Source organism: Phycodurus eques, chromosome 7 (genome assembly GCF_024500275.1).
Source record: "Phycodurus eques isolate BA_2022a chromosome 7, UOR_Pequ_1.1, whole genome shotgun sequence".
Classification (NCBI taxonomy): Eukaryota; Metazoa; Chordata; class Actinopteri; order Syngnathiformes; family Syngnathidae; genus Phycodurus; species Phycodurus eques.
Window position 1 is genome coordinate 25458553 of NC_084531.1, and position 18028 is coordinate 25476580.

Consider the following 18028-nt stretch of genomic DNA (forward strand, 5'->3'; position numbering starts at 1 on the left):
TACACATCAGGGAAAGGTGGATGGTTTCGCTCCGGCAGAGCAGAGCTCAAACCCAATTTCCTTATAGAGGAATAATTCATTTTAGGTGCTCAGCCTTGCCTGTTTGGCCTGAACGCTGTCACAAACAGACAAAATGATCATTAATGACCACGGTGTACCCGTGGTCACTGTAACACCAATGTGATCAAAGTCAAATCAACATGCAGTACATTCTATGTCATGCTTAGTTATCCTTCCTGTTTGGAAAGGGTGACTCAGGATTGCATTTTAGGTCCACTCTTGTTCTCCATGTCAATCAAAAAATATATTTCCAGGTCAATAATTGGTGAAAACATACAGAATGCAGCTTTTCATTTCATTTCATCAAATCCTGATTGGTATGGGGATATAAAATTGTAAAAGAGTAAAAAGAAATATATTTTAAAAATGTGCATGTGCGGGACTTGTCGCACAGCTAAACTCCCTTTTGTGCTGGTGAGCATTGTCATCTTGCAGGATGGAGTTCTGTCTCTCGAAAGGGGGATGGCCACTGGTCTTCCCATTTTCTCCACACTATGACCTTATGATCCAACGTCAATCGGCAGAATTTGAACTCATTGCTGCACATAATGGTCCTGCATTTTCAGGTTCCACTTTAAGTGTTGCAGACAGACAGGTTTCTTGAGGTCTTTGTCTTCTTGGAACAGCAACTTAGCGATTAGTCGATCGCTGATTATTCCGCATTTCATTAAAAAAAATAATAATAATTTTTAGGCCCCAAACACGCATTTGGGGCCTAAGTTACAAAAAAAAAAAAAAAACGAAAACATTGGATTGATTGGGTTTGGGTTAACTAGGAAATGTATGTCATGACGGGAAGCCACATAAAAACTTGTGGAGTCGAATCAGTGCACATTCGACTGGCCTTGGCTTTTGTTGTGAGCCAGGAGAGGAGATGTTGAGTTTTCATGGGAGGAGCTGTTTGGGTTCTACCACCTAATTCAAGTAGCTGTCGGATGTACGCGTACGTCCAGCATCTTATGCATTTTGCAGGACTTTAAAATGGTTAAATGTCGCTTTTAGCACAAGGAGCAATTCAAAGAGTATCCCAAGATGCTGACATTGCCATTGTGTCACTGGATTACTGTTGCCTGGTACCCATCTTCTCAATAATGTAATGACTTATTTCTATTCCACCTCATGCATTTTCAATTTGTAATTCTAAAGATGTGAGTTCACATTGGTGTGTGCGTTTGTGTTTCGGGGTCATCCATCCGTCACTTGACACTTTCTTTCGAGAAAACTGCTGATAAAGAAATTGATTGAACTGGTTTGACATTGGAGTCCTCAGAGGGAATGCAAACGCACAGGGACAAATGAGAGGCAGAAGACTTTGCTCAATTAGAGCTTTGGTTTTGCCCATGTGGCAGCAAACATAAGCAGGTACGCAGAGCTTCTCGTGGTCTCAACGAAGATGTTTATCGCTTACAAATTTACTTGCTTAGTGTGAAATCTGGGCCTGTCGAATTGAACACAAAGCTCACAGGACGACATAAATGATCCTGTTGTATGAATGGCAACAGGTGGATACACAGGTTTATTGCACCTTGAACCTTCTGGCATCGAATAGAAGAACATTTATTGTTCTGCAACTCTGTTGCTCTCTCACTGGGAATCACTGCTGTATGGAATACATTTTTGGTAAACACAGAAAACAAGGAAATATATATAGTAGGATTATAATAATAACGGTTCCTTATAAAGCACGGTGGAAAATTTAGTTTTTTCTTTAATCATTGCAAGCAGCACTATGGATGAATGGGTCACACTGTTGCCTCATAGCGAGAATGTTATAGTTTTGAAACAGTGCCAGCTAGGGCCTCCCTATGTGCGGTTTGTGTGTTCTCCCTGTGCTTGTGTGGCCCCTAAATACCCCTTCTTGTGCATGTTCAAAGAAGCGTGAATGTGAGTATTAATGGTTGTCTCTCTTTGTGTCAGCCCTGTGATTTACCATTTTTTTTCATGTTTTTTTTTAATTATTTCTTTTTTTTTAAATACTTAAGTAATACACAGAGTTTTTTTTCACAACTTTCTCAGTCTTTTTTGCCACCTGTCCCAGCTTTCTTTGGAACGTGTTGCAGCCATAAAATTCAAAGTTAATGATTGTTTGCTAAAAACAATAAAGTTGGTCAGTTTGAACATTAAATATCTTGTCTTTATAGTGTATTCAATTAAATATAGGTTGAACATGATTTGCAAATAGTTGTATTCTGTTTTTATTTATGTTTAACACAATGTCCCAACTTCATTGGAATTGGGGTTGTATATACGTTTCACGTAAATGGCCTATTTTGAGTTCAAATGCGACTGATTTGCATGTATGCACTTTGTAAACAAATGCATGAAAAAATAGCCCATAGTTTGAGAACGTTTCTCAACGTACAATTGCAAGGAATTTAGGGATTTCATCATCTATGGTCCATAATATCATCAAAAGGTTCAGAGAATCTGGAGAAGTCACTGCATGTAAGCGGCAAGGCCGAAAACTTCAGAAAGCCAATGTCTGTAAATACAGTTCGGCGCTACATCCGTAAGTGCAACTTAAAACTCTACCATGCAAAGCAAAAGTCATTTTTCAACAACACCCATAAACGCCGCCAGCTTCTCTGGGCCCAAGCTCATCTTAGATGGACCGATGCAAAGTGGAAAAGTGGTCTGTGGTCCGACGTGTCCACATTTCAAATTGTTTTGGGAAATTGTGGACGTCGTGTCCTCCGGGCCAAAGAGGAAAAGAACCATCCGGACTGTTATGGACGCAAAGTTCAAAAGCCAGCATCTGTGATGGTATGGGCTTGTGTTAGTGCCAATGGCATGGGTAACTTACACATCTGTGAAGGCACCATTAATGCTTAAAAGTACATACAGGTTTTGGAGAAACATATGCTGCCATCCAAGCGATGTCTTTTTTATGGACGCCCCTGCTTATTTCAGCAAGACAATGCCAAACCACATTCTGCACGTGTTACAACAGCGTGGCTTCGTAGTAAAAGCGTGCAGGTACTAGACTGGTCTGCCTGCAGTCCAAACCTGTCTCCCATTAAAAATGTGTGGCGCATTATGAAGCGTAAAATACAACAACGGAGACCCCGAACTGTTGAACAGCTGAAGCTGTACATCGAGCAAGAATGGGAAAGAATTCACCTACAAAGCTTCAACAATTAGTGTCCTCAGTTCCCAAACGTTTATTGAATGTTAAAAGAAAAGGTGATGTAACACAGTGGTAAACATGACCCTGTCCCAGCTTTTTTGGAACGTGTTGCAACCATAAAATTCTAAGTTAATAATTATTTGCTAAAAACAATAAAGTTGATCAGTTTGAACATTGAATATATTGTCTTTGTAGTGCATTCAATTAAATATAGGTTGAACATGATGCATGCATGTGAGGGCGTCGCCGTCGCTGATGTCATAGACTGTTTCGTACTCCTTGAACACAGGCAGCTAGATCCATTCCACACATCCACCATCCACACACAGATGTAATTTCTTAATATTACTCCGCTGCGGAATCATATACGAGGGCATACGTCTGAGGTTCAGCCTGTGCACTCGGGACCTGCTTTGGATACGTCACAGGAGTTGATGAGACCAGAAAAAACGCTTCTGCTGCAAAGAGGTAACGGTACGTTTACTCCATTAACAATGATCTAAATGTCGCTCGCTACATTTATTTATCAATTATTGCTTATTTATCAACTATTTCATGCACGAGACTACGACTTCGTCTTCCGCTGTTTGCGCCAATCCAATTTTAGAAAGAAAGATACAAGAAAGTCACATGACCTAACACAACGTCTTCTATTGGGCTTCCCGGACATAGGTATTAACACTAGATTAGCCATACCAGCTGATGGTCGTGCCTACGTGGCGACCATGTTGGGAAGGTCGTCATTACCATGAAAGCAACGGCACGCGACTCGTATTTACATTTAGACAAACAAAAACCACAGCTTTCATGTATTGTAGTATTTGTCTGGCACTGTCTGCCCAAACGTGGATATTTCAGCCCACTTATAACTATTTACTCAGTACTTGAGTACTTATTTCATTGTGTACTTTTTACTCTTATGTACTTTTTGGGAGGACTAATTTTTACTTTTACTTGAGTCACATTATTGTCAAGTAACAGTACTCTTACTTGGGTACAATATTTGGCTGTTCTACCCACCTCTGTAGCGGACATACTCTATTGATACTCTTGCGTTTAAGCAACTTTTTTGCTCATCCAATCAACCCGTGTCGTATTTGTTGCACTGGTCTTTTGTATTTATATAAATTGGAGGCCAGAACAAAAAAGCAAAGAAATTAGGCAAATTGAATTTTAATCTTAAATTTGAACATCAACATGTACTTGAGCGGTGTAATAAATGTTTTTCTGTATGAAGAAAATGTGTTTGTTTTGTCTTATTGTACTCTTCAGAGTCTTCCAGATTACTTAATTTACGTTAAAATACAAAAACAAAATTTCTGCGGGGGCCCAGACCTCCCCCCACACCCCACCCCAACCCACGACCCCCACACATACAGTGTTGTTGTTGTTGTTGTTTTTTCACCTGTTTCATGCCTTTGGTATTTGCACGTCTGAAAATGGTGAACCTCGCCCTGTCTTTGCTTGTTAACAACTGAGCTCCTTTTATACCCACTCAATGACATGCAACTGTTTCCAATTAACCTGTTCTCCTGTGGAATGTTCCAAATGTGTTTTTTGAGCATTCCTCAACATTCCCAGTGTTTTGTTTCCCCTGTCCAGCTTTTTGCAAACGTGTTGCAGGCATCAAATTCATCCATCCATCAATTTTCCTTCCCCGCTTATCCTCACTCGGGTCGCATATTCAAAATGAGAAAAAAAACAACATTAATCACTTTGAACATTAAAGATCTAGTTTCGCGCCAGCTCATGCTCATTCTTTCACATTCTTTGCTCTGGTTCTAATCTCCCTCTCTATTTTTTTTTTCAAAATTTTCTTCAGTTTTTGGGGGGGAAACATCTCTGGTGATGCATGGATTTTATTTGCTCAATTTCAAAATGCTTCAGTCATGACTTTAATGACCCACACATTTGTCTTGCCAATAATATAGCAGCCTCATCATTTCACTGATAGTGACTGTACTTTCTCACCAAAGCTGACAGAATCCAGTTACATTGGCCGTCTGGCTTGTATGTGTCACAGCCTATCTGGTGGTGGAACCAGTACATCTACTGATGGATCATCCATCTGATTCTGCTTTGGGCACAGGGTAGTTTGTAGTTTAGGTGTGTGTGTGTGTGTGTGTGTGTGTGTGTGTGTGTGTGTGTGTGCATGCGTGAATGCATGTGTGCGTGCGTGTTTGTGTCTGTGTGTGTGTGTCCACTGAAAACAACCCTTTTTCCTCAGCAGCTCCAACAATCTGAGCATACATCAGAATCAGAATCAGAATCATCTTTATTTGCCAAGTATGTCCAAAACACACAAGGAATTTGTCTCCGGTAGTTGGAGCCGCTCTAGTACAACAGACAGTCAATTTACAGAACACTTTGGAGACATAAAGACATTGACAAAAAACAATTGTGCAAAAAGATGCAGTCATCTAGCACATAGAGCAGTTCGAATGACTAATATTGCAATAGTCCGGTGCAATGACCATTGTGCAAAGGGCGCTGAGACTTCAAGGAGTGTATGTGTTAACTGACCTGCAAATATGGTATTTAAAAGCAATGTAGTTAAAAATGTGCATGAATACAACTCTCTCCTGTCTACGTTCACTTTGTTCAGTATGATGACTGTCGTTAGCTATATAGTTGAAAGAAACAATATAGTCTCATTCATCAGCAAGGTATCAGTCAGACTCTTCCTATACTTTGGATGTATTTTTTTTAAATACTCATTGAACTTTACAGCACAGGAAAAGAAAAGCACAAACATTTGTGCTGCTTGTTGGCTCCCTCTTTATAGTTCTGAATAGTCAGCTGAATGTCAAGAAAAAGATCCAGGCCATTAACACCTGTGCCTTGCCAGTAATCGGATACCACGCTGGCATAATACCCTGGCCACTGGAAGAGATGCAAGCCACTGACATCAAGACAAGAAAGCTTACGATGCACGGAGGGTTGCACTCGAAGTCCAGCATCCTGAGGCTGTACACAAAGTGGAAAGGGGGCGGGGTGGGGGCAAAGACCAGCGAGCGTCACAGGCACTATCCAGGAGGAAACAACTGGTCTCCATCAATACATCAATAAGATTTCCCCCAGGGACGAACTACTAAATGAATGCCTCAGGCAACAGAAGCCCAATAAGGAGAAGGAGCCAGATGGGCTGTCTTGGAAAGACAAGCCCCTGCATATGGAAAAAAATAATAATACAAAAAAAAAATATATATATATATAGATCCATCCATTTTCAACACCACTTATCCTGGTTAGGGTCACAGGGTGCTGGAGCCTATCCCAGCTGACATCACACGAAAGGCAGACTACACCCTGAACTGTTTGCCAGTCAGTCACAGGGCACATATAGACACAGACAACCGTTCGCACTCACATTCACACCGTTACTGAATGGGAACTGAACCCCCGCTGCCCGCACCAAACTCAGGCTAGTGTACCACTACACCATCAGTGTGTGTGTGTGTGTGTGTGTGTGTGTGTGTGTGTGTGTGTGTGTGTGTGTGTGTGTGTGTGTGTGTGTGTGTGTGTGTGTGTGTGTGTGTGTGTGTGTGTGTGTGTGTGTGTGTGTGTGTGTGTGTGTGTGTGTGTGTGTGTGTGTGTGTGTCTCTCTCTCTCTCTCTCTGGCATGGGCGTGTATCCATCTTATATTTAATACAGAACACTGACGCACAGCCCGGCGGACATTTAGTGCATGTCTTTTTTTGTTTGTTTTTTCTTTTGTCTAGAAGGACATTTACAAAGAAATATAAACTTCAGTTACTTGAAAAGTAACTCGAAAGCTGTAGAGGACAGCTGGTACTGATGGTTGAGAGTATAAACACTTGACCGTGCACTTCAGAATGCTCACAGCTTAGTCTTGTGTGCCCTGAAATGTTGCCAGAGTATTAGATCAGTCTGGAGAGACACTGTGCGAATCGAAATCAGATATGGTGGTCACAGGGAGGCAAGCATGAGGCTGGTTAGAGGAGGAAACATGAAAAGTAGTTCGAATTTTCAGCAATAGTCAGAACAAGACATTAAACCACCAGCAAAGGTGCGAAATCTAACAGTGTTAATTATTTGGGTTATAAAAACAGTGACAGTGTGTAACATGGCATTAGCTGGTAATTAATGCCATGTTTATGTCAGTTTTCCTCTCACAAAGTGACAAGCAATACACGGTTAAAATGGTCAAGCAATCTATTAGTGGATTTCCTTGTCATACACTGCACCACTTGAAAGATACGCAGGTTAAAATATCTCCAAGCAGCTCAATCTACAAGCATTCGTTGAAATGATTTAGTACTAGATCTAGGTTGCTATAGCAAGGCCTTTTAAAGACCATATGTATCCGTAGAAAACATTTTATTCTGCTGTATACTCTGCATACTGATGCATGGCTAAAGCTTGATTATGATTATGAAATATGAATAAAACTGAATGAACATTTTTCATTTTCGTAATTTTATTATATAGCTCATCAGGAATGTATCCAATTCATATAAATTTTGTGTTGTGTGAATATTAAGCATGCATATGGAACCACGTCCTCTAACATGAAGTAATCCACGCACACAAACACGAATATACAGACAGCAATTAAAACTAAAAGAGGAACAGTTTATGATTGCACAGCAGTTGCATGCAATTCATGCTTATTCTCCAGCTCCATAAATCACTGTTTGCCTGCAGATGTATTTGAATGTAGATAGTGTGTTATTATAGCTCCTTAATATCCCTTTGTTGGGTCAGGCACCCACAGTATATAACAGATATCTGGGCTGGGAAAGAGAAGAGTACATAGTGAGATTAAATATACACAGGAGTGATACATTGATGATATGCCTGGATAGGGAGTAATAGGTTTAAATTTAAACAAATCACCTATAAATGACTAGAGTGGCATGTTTAATTCTGAGAAACACATCAAGGCCAGGTAAACTGAAGGGCACGTCTTGCATGAGGCAGTTAATCAATTTCAGGAACTTATTTCGTCTGATCAAACTGTTTTCTGTTAACAAATGGAAGTTATTTTTCGATCCATAGTTTTGTTGATCAGCTGGTTCTGACATGCCGAACAAACTGTTCTTAGGAACTATCGGCCCATTTCCTAGCTGGCCTTTGCGTGTAAAATGTTACAAATAATTGATGCAAAGCAGTCAGTCAGTACATTGAACAGTTCGGTTGCTGTGATGATAAATTAGAAGACAACAGAAGCCATTAAAACAGATACTATATGAATTGTGTTAATCCTTAAATGTCTGTCCTTGAAAGTGATTTTCATTTTATTTATATGAATGTTCATATATTTAGACACATCACACAAATGGCACATTGCATATATATTTGAAGAGGACATTTGCATTTACAATATTTACTTTCAGAGTTCATTCAATTTATACACATGACATGTCGGTGTGATTAATCTGATATTACTTCCAGTGACTGCCATTTTCAAATGAACTTTTTATAAACACTGGCGACATGATTATGAGCAGCAGCCAGCACCCCCCCCCCCCCCAACCCCCCCCCACCCACCCCCTTTCCCCTGCTCACACACACTCATGGAAAGGTATTCTCCACCTTCTACTGCTACTCTTGTGTAGTGGATTGAAAAAAAAAGGATTGCATTGGAGAAGGGAAAAAGTGAGCTCTTTCTTTATGCGTGTGTGTTTGTGCGTGCGTGTGTGTCTGCGTGTGTGTCTTGAGAATAAAGCAGTTACTCAGCAGCCGTTGTGAAGGTCACTTTCGCCAGCCTGCCTCAGCTGGGCCAACCACTTTCTCTGCAAGTGCGTCTGTGTGCAAATGCATGCCGTTAAGTATACGGTGACATGGTGTTCAGTTTATGTAGCGTGCTGTCAGAGCTGCAAAAAGAGGTGACGTTTGCAGACTGGCATCTGTTTGTTAGGGAGACACTGGAGAGACTGTGAAGTGCCAGGAGAGACTTGGTACAATTTGAGCAGTCACCAATGTGTGTGTACTATATGCGTGTGGTGTGCACTTAAATTGGTCCCGATGTGCATTCCTGAACAGGGTATTATGTTTCAAGTTAGGGTGTGACCCGACTAATTGTGACCCGATGCTGAAAAATACAAAGCAGAAAAACCATCTACCTCATGTGGTTTCGGGTTTCAACAATTCAAATTGCCGAAAAACAAAATGGAGCATTGCTTGAAATAGAACATTTATTTGGAAAACTGAAGTCAACCACCTTACTCTACATCAGACATGCCCAAAGTCCGGCCCCCGGGCCAAATCCGGCCCGTGTTCATATTTCCACTGGCCCGAAGCATCTGTCATAAAATCAATAATATGTGGCCCGGCAGTACAAAATACACGCGCAATTTTATATTTGACCCCAGGATGGCAGTAAACTTGTGGCCGAACTGTCGCGGGGCCGTTTTGCGCATGATCTGTTTTTTGCCCATTTCTAAAATGGCAACTGGAAGTAAGAAAAAGAAAGTTGATAGCGAGGGACAAATGGAAGTCTGAATATTTTTTCACTGAATTTAGAAACAACTGCATCTGCCTAATTTCCCAAGAGACTGTGGCTGTGTTCAAGGAGTTCAACATAAAGAGGCACTACCAGACGAAACATGCTAATTATGACGAGCTAACTGCGAACGAACGCAGTGAAAAATTGAAGCAACTGGAAGCTGGTTTAACGGCACAGCAACACTTTTTCACAAGAGCCAATGAGTCGAATGAAAATGCAACAAAGGCAAGCTATGAGGTGGCAACGCTGATTGCCAAGCACTGCAAACCTTTTACTGAGGGTGAATTTCTTAAAGACTGTGTGATGAAAATGGTGGAGAACATTTGTCCTGAGAAAAGGCAACAGTTCGCCAATGTTTTCCTGGCTCATAGCACTGTGTCACGAAGGATCGAAGAAGTTTCTTCTGATATTAAGAGACAGTTGGATGCAAAAGGAGTGGAGTTTGAATTTTTTTCGTTAGCCTGTGACGAAAACACGGATGCATCCGACACCGCTCAGTTACTGATTTTTTTGAGAGGAGTGGACAGTGAAATGAACGTGCGTGAAGAGCGACTTGACCTCCAGAGCCTTAAGGACCAAACAAGAGGGAAAGATTGATTTGCTTCTGTTTCTTCCGCCGTAGATGACATAAAATTACAGTGGAATAAAATCACGGGGATTATTACGGATGGCGCACCTGCCATGGTTGGCGAGCACAGTGGATTATCAACCCTAGTGTGTAACAAAGTAAGCGAAGAAGGAGGTAAAGCTATAAAACTCCATTGTATTATTCACCAACAAGTTCTATGTGCCAAACATCTGAAATATGATCATGTGATGAAACTGGTGATAAAGGATATTAATTATAGTCGCTCCAAAGCCCTGTGCCACCGCCAGTTTCAACAATTTCTACTGGATATCCACGCTTAATACGGAGATGTTGTGTATCACACCGATGTAAGATGGCTCAGTCGGGGGTCTGCACTGCAGCGTTTCTAATCACTCAAAGAGAAAATTGGACAATTCTTGGCAAACAAGGGACAACCGATGCCAGAACTAACCGATCCTGTTTGGCTGTCTGATTTTGGATTTTTAGTTGACATAACCCAACATCTGAACGCCCTGAACACGAGCCTTCAGGGGCTCCGACACGCCTTCCCATGAGGAAGCAGAGTCTGGGTTTTCTGAGGTGGGCTCTCCTATCTCTGGGGTTGAGGTCACCGAGGTGGTTAAAAAGCTCCTCGTTAGCAAGGCCCCAGGGGTGGATGAGAATCGCCCAGAGTTCCTAGAGGCTCTGGATGTTGTGGGGGTGTCCTTGTTGACGCTCCTCTGCAACATCGCGTGAACATCGGGGACAGTGCCTCTGGATGGGCAGACTGGGGCGGTTGTCCCCCTTTTTAAGAAAGGGGACCGGATGGTGTGTTCCAACTACAGGGTCAGCCTCCCTGGTAAGGTCTATTCAGGGGTGCTGGAGAGGAGGGTCCATCCGGAAGTTGAATCTCATATTCAGGAGGAGCAGTGTGGTTTTCGTCCTGGCCGTGGAACAGTGGACCAGCTCTTCACCCTCTGCAGGGTCCTCGAGGGTGCATGGGCAACCAGTCTAAATGTGTTTTGTGGACTTGGAAATGGCGTTCGATCGTGTCCCTTGGGGGGGTCCTGTGGGGGGTGCTTCGGGAGTATGGGGTACCGAACCCCGTGATACGGGCTGTTCGGTCCCTGTACGACCGGAGTCAGAGTTTGGTCGACATATCCAGCGGTAAGTCGGACTCGTTTACGGTGAGGGTTGGACTCCGCCATGGCTGCCCTTTCTCACCGATTCTGTTCATAACTTTTATGGACAGAAGTTCAAGGCGCAGCCGAGGCGTAGAGGGGTTACGGTTTGGTGGCCTCAGTATTGCATCTCTGCTTTTTGTAGATGATTTGGTTCTGTTGGCTTCATCAAGCCGTGATCTCCAACACTCACTGAAGCAGTTTGCAGTGTGAAGCGGCTGGGATGAGAATCAGCACCTCCAAATCAGAGACCATGGTCCTCAGTCGGAAATGGGTGGCGTGCCCTCTCCAGGTCGGGGATGAGATCCTGCCCCAAGTGGAGGAGTTCAAGTATCTTGGGGTCTTGTTCACAAGTGAGGGAAGAATGGAACAGGAGATCGACAGACGGATCGGTGCAGCGTCAACAGTGATGCGCACTTTGTATCGGTCTGTTGTGGTAAAGAAGGAGCTAAGCCGAAATGTGGACAGCGTGTCTACATCACAGTCAATGTTTCTATGTTTGAATCTCGGAACGGGCCTTTTATGTATGGGGTTTGCATGTTTTTCCCATGGTCGTGTGGGTTTCAGCGGCTACTCCGAGCTCCTCACACATTGCAAAAACATTTGTTAGGTTAATTGAAAATTTAATTACCCATAGTTGTGAATGTGAATGGTTGTTTGTCTATATACTGTATGTTTGACAGTCACCTTAATTTCAAGATGACTAACAAAGCAGGCTGTTGACTAGTTAAAATTGAATAGAAGAACGGTTTCTGAAATAGACTTCCAGAGTTCAGGAAGAAAAACATGGGGAAAGGTAGTCCATTAAAATATGCTTCTGGAATTCATCTTGATCTTTATTTTCAATTGACATTTATGTATCCAGCGGCAATAAGTGCTGGTTTGCATAAAGTAGCCTCTGTTTACACAAAATGCAAATGGTGTGTGATGAATCGTCGCTCAAACCGCAACATGGTGCACCTGCAGTGAATTGCTCAGCTGGGTATATTGACAAATTTGAAGCTTAGAAATATTCTTATCAAGACCAAGACTATATCTTGAACGACAAAATACAGCATGATCCTAAAAATGTATTACCTATATCATGATTCTGGCAAGAGATCACATAACTGGTTTCTGAAATCTGCACAGAAATTAAGTTTATGTGCCCTTTATATAAATACAACTTGTACATGCTGTGCGCTTTATTTAAACTAATCCATATATGTGCCTTTATTTATGTCAACAATAGTGAATGTTTATTGAGGCTCATTGCTGCAGCAAAAGGTGTCTAATTTCCACTTCCTGATGACGCACAATAGGACCCTGGTGAAATGTCCCAGTTGGTACGCATGTGAGATTGGGAGTGCGTGTTTTTGTATATCTACTATTTGTTTTTTTACAGGTGGTCCCAAGGCTGTCGTTGATATTCTAGTTGAGCTGTGTCCATGTTTGCTCACGTTCCATGTGGGAAAGGCTCAGATGATTTTAAAATGTGGGACACGGCTACAGTGTTAATCAAACACATTAATCCAATAATGCAATAAACACAAGTCATTTTTCATGGATTGATAATCTTTTGTATCCTCAAGGCAAATTTTCTGCTGGCTAGTCTGTTGCTATGGCGCTGATGAGACACAAGATAAGCAATGCATCAGGAAAGAAATGGGACCTTGTAATTGTCACATTTGCTTGTTTGCTGGGCTCCATCAATTCCATTCCCTGGCCACTGTCACACAATTGCTGAAGCATCTCAGCTGCTCAGATGTCTCTGTCTCTTTATTGTGTGTCAAATGAGTCAGGCAATCAATTTAAGCCATCCAACAAAATTCACCTCTTCATTATCGCTTCTGCTCGCCACACCAGAAACCAAACTTGCAACTTGATTGATTGAGTATACATTTTTTACCCTCTTTTGTATGTTGTGTATAGTTTATGTGCATGTCCTTTCCTATCTAGACAGTCTTTCTTTGCTCCCATATATCAAGCGGCACCCTTTACCTTGAAAGGAAAGTGTGTGTTTTATGTTGCCACAAGTATAAAATGTACATTATACACACATGAGAGGTTTGACAGATTAGCAGAAGTGCACATCCAAGTCAAACTAGAATGCCCTGCCTATCGTGCAGTACACACATTGTTTTTAACATCTGAAAAATAGTCTTTTTGCTCGTTCCCATAGCTCTCCTCTAAATGGTTTGGTGCTTTTGCATAATCCAGCAAACTAACAAACATAATCAAACCAGTGGTAGTGAAAATGTGAACTCTTGGCAAATATTTGTAATTTTATATTTACATATCAAAAGATGAACTGCTAGAACACTATGGTTCAAGAAAGGGTCAATGGCTATGTACAGAAACCTTTCAAAATTGGATAGATGATTACGGTCATAAGTATATAGAAATAAACCTGTATCATAATCCTTACAGTGCTGTTTTGGGAGTAATTTCCTTTGTGTCTGTATGACTTCCTGTTTCTGTCAGTTCTCTGTTTGATGGCTGGATCAAAAATGAGGAATTGAAAATATTTATTTGTTCAGAGACAAACTTAAAAGTGGCGGAGGGAAAGAATAGCCTCAGTAATTAGTTAGGAGATCTGAAAAACAGCTGGTAAACAAATTTATTCTGTGTCTTTGTCTTGTTTATTTTTTTAACCTGCTTTTATATTGCCAGGCAACATTTCAGTTTTGATGTCCTTGGCAACGGCACAGCACGCAATAAGCTCGTGCACACTGGGTTCACACGGTGGGGCAGAGTACCATTCCATATACATGCACCACAAAACGTGCATAGCAAACGTGCACACGTTGGTGTAAAGTTAAGGTTAAGGTAAATGTTATGTCAGTGAATGTCATGTCCTCCAGAATGATAGAAACATATGAAAACAAGTGCGTGTGTGTGTGTGTCTGTGGAGAGATAAAAAAAATACCAACAAAAAGGTAGAATAGGGCAGGGAGAGATGGAGGGGAAGTCCTCCATGAGGAAGGAGGAGAAGTGGGTGGTACTTGCTCCAACTCCAACCAATCAGAAAAAGAAGGGACAAGGCGGAGAGGACAGCAAGTCGGGAGCAAATCGGCAGCAGTCACAGAAGGAGAGGAAGGAGAGCATGTTAGTGAACGAGGGAGAGGAGGGGAGTCAGAAGACGGCAGAGAGATGCAATGCCACACGGTCCCGTGAGGCTGCCTGCTGCAAAACTCTTCGTTCTCCCATTAAACGACACGTTTTGTTCTGGAAGATCAACACATTGATGCATTGCAGGAGCTGGGAATGCAGACAGTTCACCTTGGACTGAAGTCTAGGGAACAACAGTACCAACTTGGACCTTTTGGGATTACTACCAACTAAGTAGCCTGCCTCAGAGAGCAGCATAGGATCGGACGGCTGTTCAAACCAAAAGTGGACAGCCTCAATTGTCTTGTACAAACTTACCATATGTCTCTGAAAAAGAGATTGTTTTAAGATTTAAGGTTCTGACTTTTACAGCTCGCACTGGAAGCCCGAAAGGCCACGACCAAGCTGTCCCATTTGCCCAGTAGTCCCGGAAACAGCGTGACCTTGGACCAACTGTCACCTGAATCCACCCTGGAGGCGCCCAGCATGTCTCAGTCCGGAGGGCGCTTGAATAACAAGAAAGCTGGCATTCGGGCTGCAGTGATCCTGATTGGACTCCTGCACAAGTCTCGTAAAGCCAAGGAGAAGGAGAAGGAAAAAGAGGAGTGTGAAGGGTGGGTGACGTTCATTGTCTGATGAGACTGGAAGCCTGTGCAGATAGTGTACATGAGTGCATGAGAGAGTATGGCACTGGTGGCTGCCTGCCAAAACAGGAGCATGCACACACACACACACACACACACACACACACACACACACACACACACACCAGTCCAGCATTGGGCATGCTTGTGAGGAAAAGTTTATTGGTGGCAATTTATGTTGTCACTAGCATGCACCACTTTGTGTGTTCTGTTTGGTTCAGTGGATTTATACTTACAGTTTTATTATAGGTGCTCTTTTTACTTGAGTATGCTATTGTGTAGTGCTTTGGAGAGGGCGTGTGTGTGTCTAGTGCACACTTGAGTGCATTTGGGTCAGTGGAAATAAAAATGGGGAAAAAGATGGAGAGGAACAGCAGCAACAGAGTTAAGAGTTAACACAGATCCATATTGAGTGGTTTTGAAGAGCAAACATTCAGTACTGGTACAGTGCATTGAGTGAAGGGAAGAAAGACATTAGGCCAAGCTGTAAAAAGAGGAACATGGCAAAAATAAAGAGGTTGTAGCTGGCTCAACGAAAACGCCTGTTGAGCATATGAAGGGAAAGGTTCTCGCTCATCGATTTGTGTTTTGTATATCTGCTTCTTGACAGTTGTTGCTGTACAGTCAAGCATCTTGAATGGGCACTTGTTGAAGGCTGTACTGATTATGTACCAGTCTCTAGTTTTTTTTTAAGCACAAATTGAACACGCGCTTGGCTGTTTGGTAACTCACTCCAGGTGAGCGCTAGGCTTAAGTACAATGAACTCGTGTAATAGTAACAGCTGGTCTTGAATTATGATAAAAGCCCCAAATGAAGCGAGCCGACATCTGCTGTCCATTCCGACCAACTATGTAAACATTGAGCTCCTCCGGTAAATCAACTGTGTTTAGCACTTATTATCTTAATGTGCACTGCTTACAACCTCAGAGCACCTGCTGAAAACATACCACCTGTTAACAAACGGTTTGAGGATGTTGTCAACATATGGGGTGACTCACATGTACGATCGAGGTGGAGCTTAACATGATTTGGGTTTAAGTTTGTATAGTTAGTCTCGTTTTTTGAAAAAAATAAACATAGCAGTCAGGTTTGGGTTTGTGCATGTTTGTGAAAATATCACCACGCTAATAGAATGCAAAGACATTTACTTTTTAATTTAAATAGACATGCTCAAAATTCAATCAAAATGTTCATATGTTTACCTGCCCTCTGGGTGTTTGTGTTATTGTGTGTGAGGAGTAGTTTAAAAAAAACAACAAAAAAAGTAAAATAAACCCCTGAACACTGTTGGATTAAAAATTTCACAAATTCGGTAATTGTGTCAGACATCCTGGAACCTCTAAAAGCTTCATATTCATTCAGCTGTTATTTATTAATTGTCATTTAAATACTATTTGCGTGCCAGGCCACTATTTGGTGATAGCACTATGCACATGCCAACTTCTTGTCCTGGATCATATCCAAAACCTATTTTAAATTTGTAAGTTATCTTCTTTTGGCAGTGGTAGTATAGTGAATGTACGCTCACAAAAGCACTATCAAACATTGCCTTGAGCAACAATAAACTTCCGACAATGCCGGAGTCCACCATTGTGCATTAGCATGTTGTATGACTTCACAGACCTTTCGCAACAATTAAATTGAAATAATCGTGTCCTGTGTTTGTGTTTTCGGCCTCCACAATTATTTTCTAGTGAAACTAAATGTTTTTGATCCGAAAAGGGACACCTTACTATGTGATGTGTGATTTCTTAAATTTCTCTGCATTGTATTAAATGGAAAACCATGTATATTTAGTGCAAACATATATATATATATATATATATATATATATATATATATATTTATCACTATTGGTCATGTCATTGGTTTGTGCATCTACAACATAGCACAAACAGTAAGAAAATTTGTATTCGAGGGATTTTCTTTTTTTTTTTTTTTTTATGTAACAGAATGAAATATGCTAAGAAATATGAAATAACTGCTGCCTATGAAATAACTGCTGCCTATGAAATATAAAATACAGTTTGGAACGAGAGAAGAGTGTTTCCGTGGTGCGCTGTTTTATGGCTTCTGTGTTTTTTTTCTGCGCCATAGCAAATGGCAATTATATACTCTGTATCAGGACAGTTGAAATAGCTTGAAGCAGTCCTATAAAAACATAGCACGTCTGTCATTTCTATTGCTGTAGTGGTGTTACATGAGAATCCGGACGCAATTTTAGGCGGTTTTAACATGCTGTTGTTCTGTGCATGATTGCACCCTTTTCAGACGTTTATCTCGTCGCTATAGTTATTCTGTCTCAGTCGGTGGCAGAATTATTGCACCTGAAATGTCCGTGGTTTTTTTTTGTCAGTGAACGTGACGGTAACCCTCATACTGTACATACCTCATACATATATTATATCGGTGGATAAGAAAAAAAATTCTCATAAATAAAGGCCCAGCACATATTGTATGCAAATATGCCATCCACCTCTCTCAGTCCAATGTGTGTGTTGTTCTCACCCTTCCTATATCTGTACTGGCAGAGGTCTGACGCGTATTTGCTCTCCATTAAGTTGACCAGCATGAGGCCAGCTACTTGTATCTGAATTTGTATATTACACCCCATGCCTCAATGTCCTCCACTGTTGAGTCCTGTTCTGATGCAAGTTGTTTTTTTATTTACGTGTGTGTGTTTGCTTACACATTGTGTGTACAAGTTGTTTAGTCTGCACAACCATGCCTCACACTTCTGAGGACTGGGGTTCAAATCCCGGCCCTGCCTGTGTGGAGCTTGCATGTTCTCCCCCATGCCTGTGTGGGTTTTCTCCGGGTACACCGGTTTCCTCCCACGTCCCAAAAACATGCATGGTAGTTGGATTGAAGATTCTAAATTGCCC

General features: G+C 41.6%; 1 protein-coding gene across 6 annotated transcripts in view; it reads left to right on the top strand.

Annotated features, from left to right (window-relative positions):
* Nucleotides 1–18028, top strand: part of LOC133404865 (rap1 GTPase-activating protein 2-like) — a 79671-nt gene that overhangs the window by 24731 nt on the left and 36912 nt on the right. For 4 of the 6 annotated variants that reach the window (XM_061681312.1, XM_061681313.1, XM_061681314.1 and 1 more), the window contains exon 1: nucleotides 14445–15112. The exons of the other annotated variants lie outside the window; for them this stretch is intronic. In XM_061681312.1, the coding sequence (XP_061537296.1) occupies nucleotides 14985–15112 (128 nt within the window). In that variant the 5' untranslated portion in view covers nucleotides 14445–14984. Of the gene's footprint in view, nucleotides 1–14444; nucleotides 15113–18028 lie in introns of those variants that run through there. 6 annotated transcript variants of the gene reach the window in all.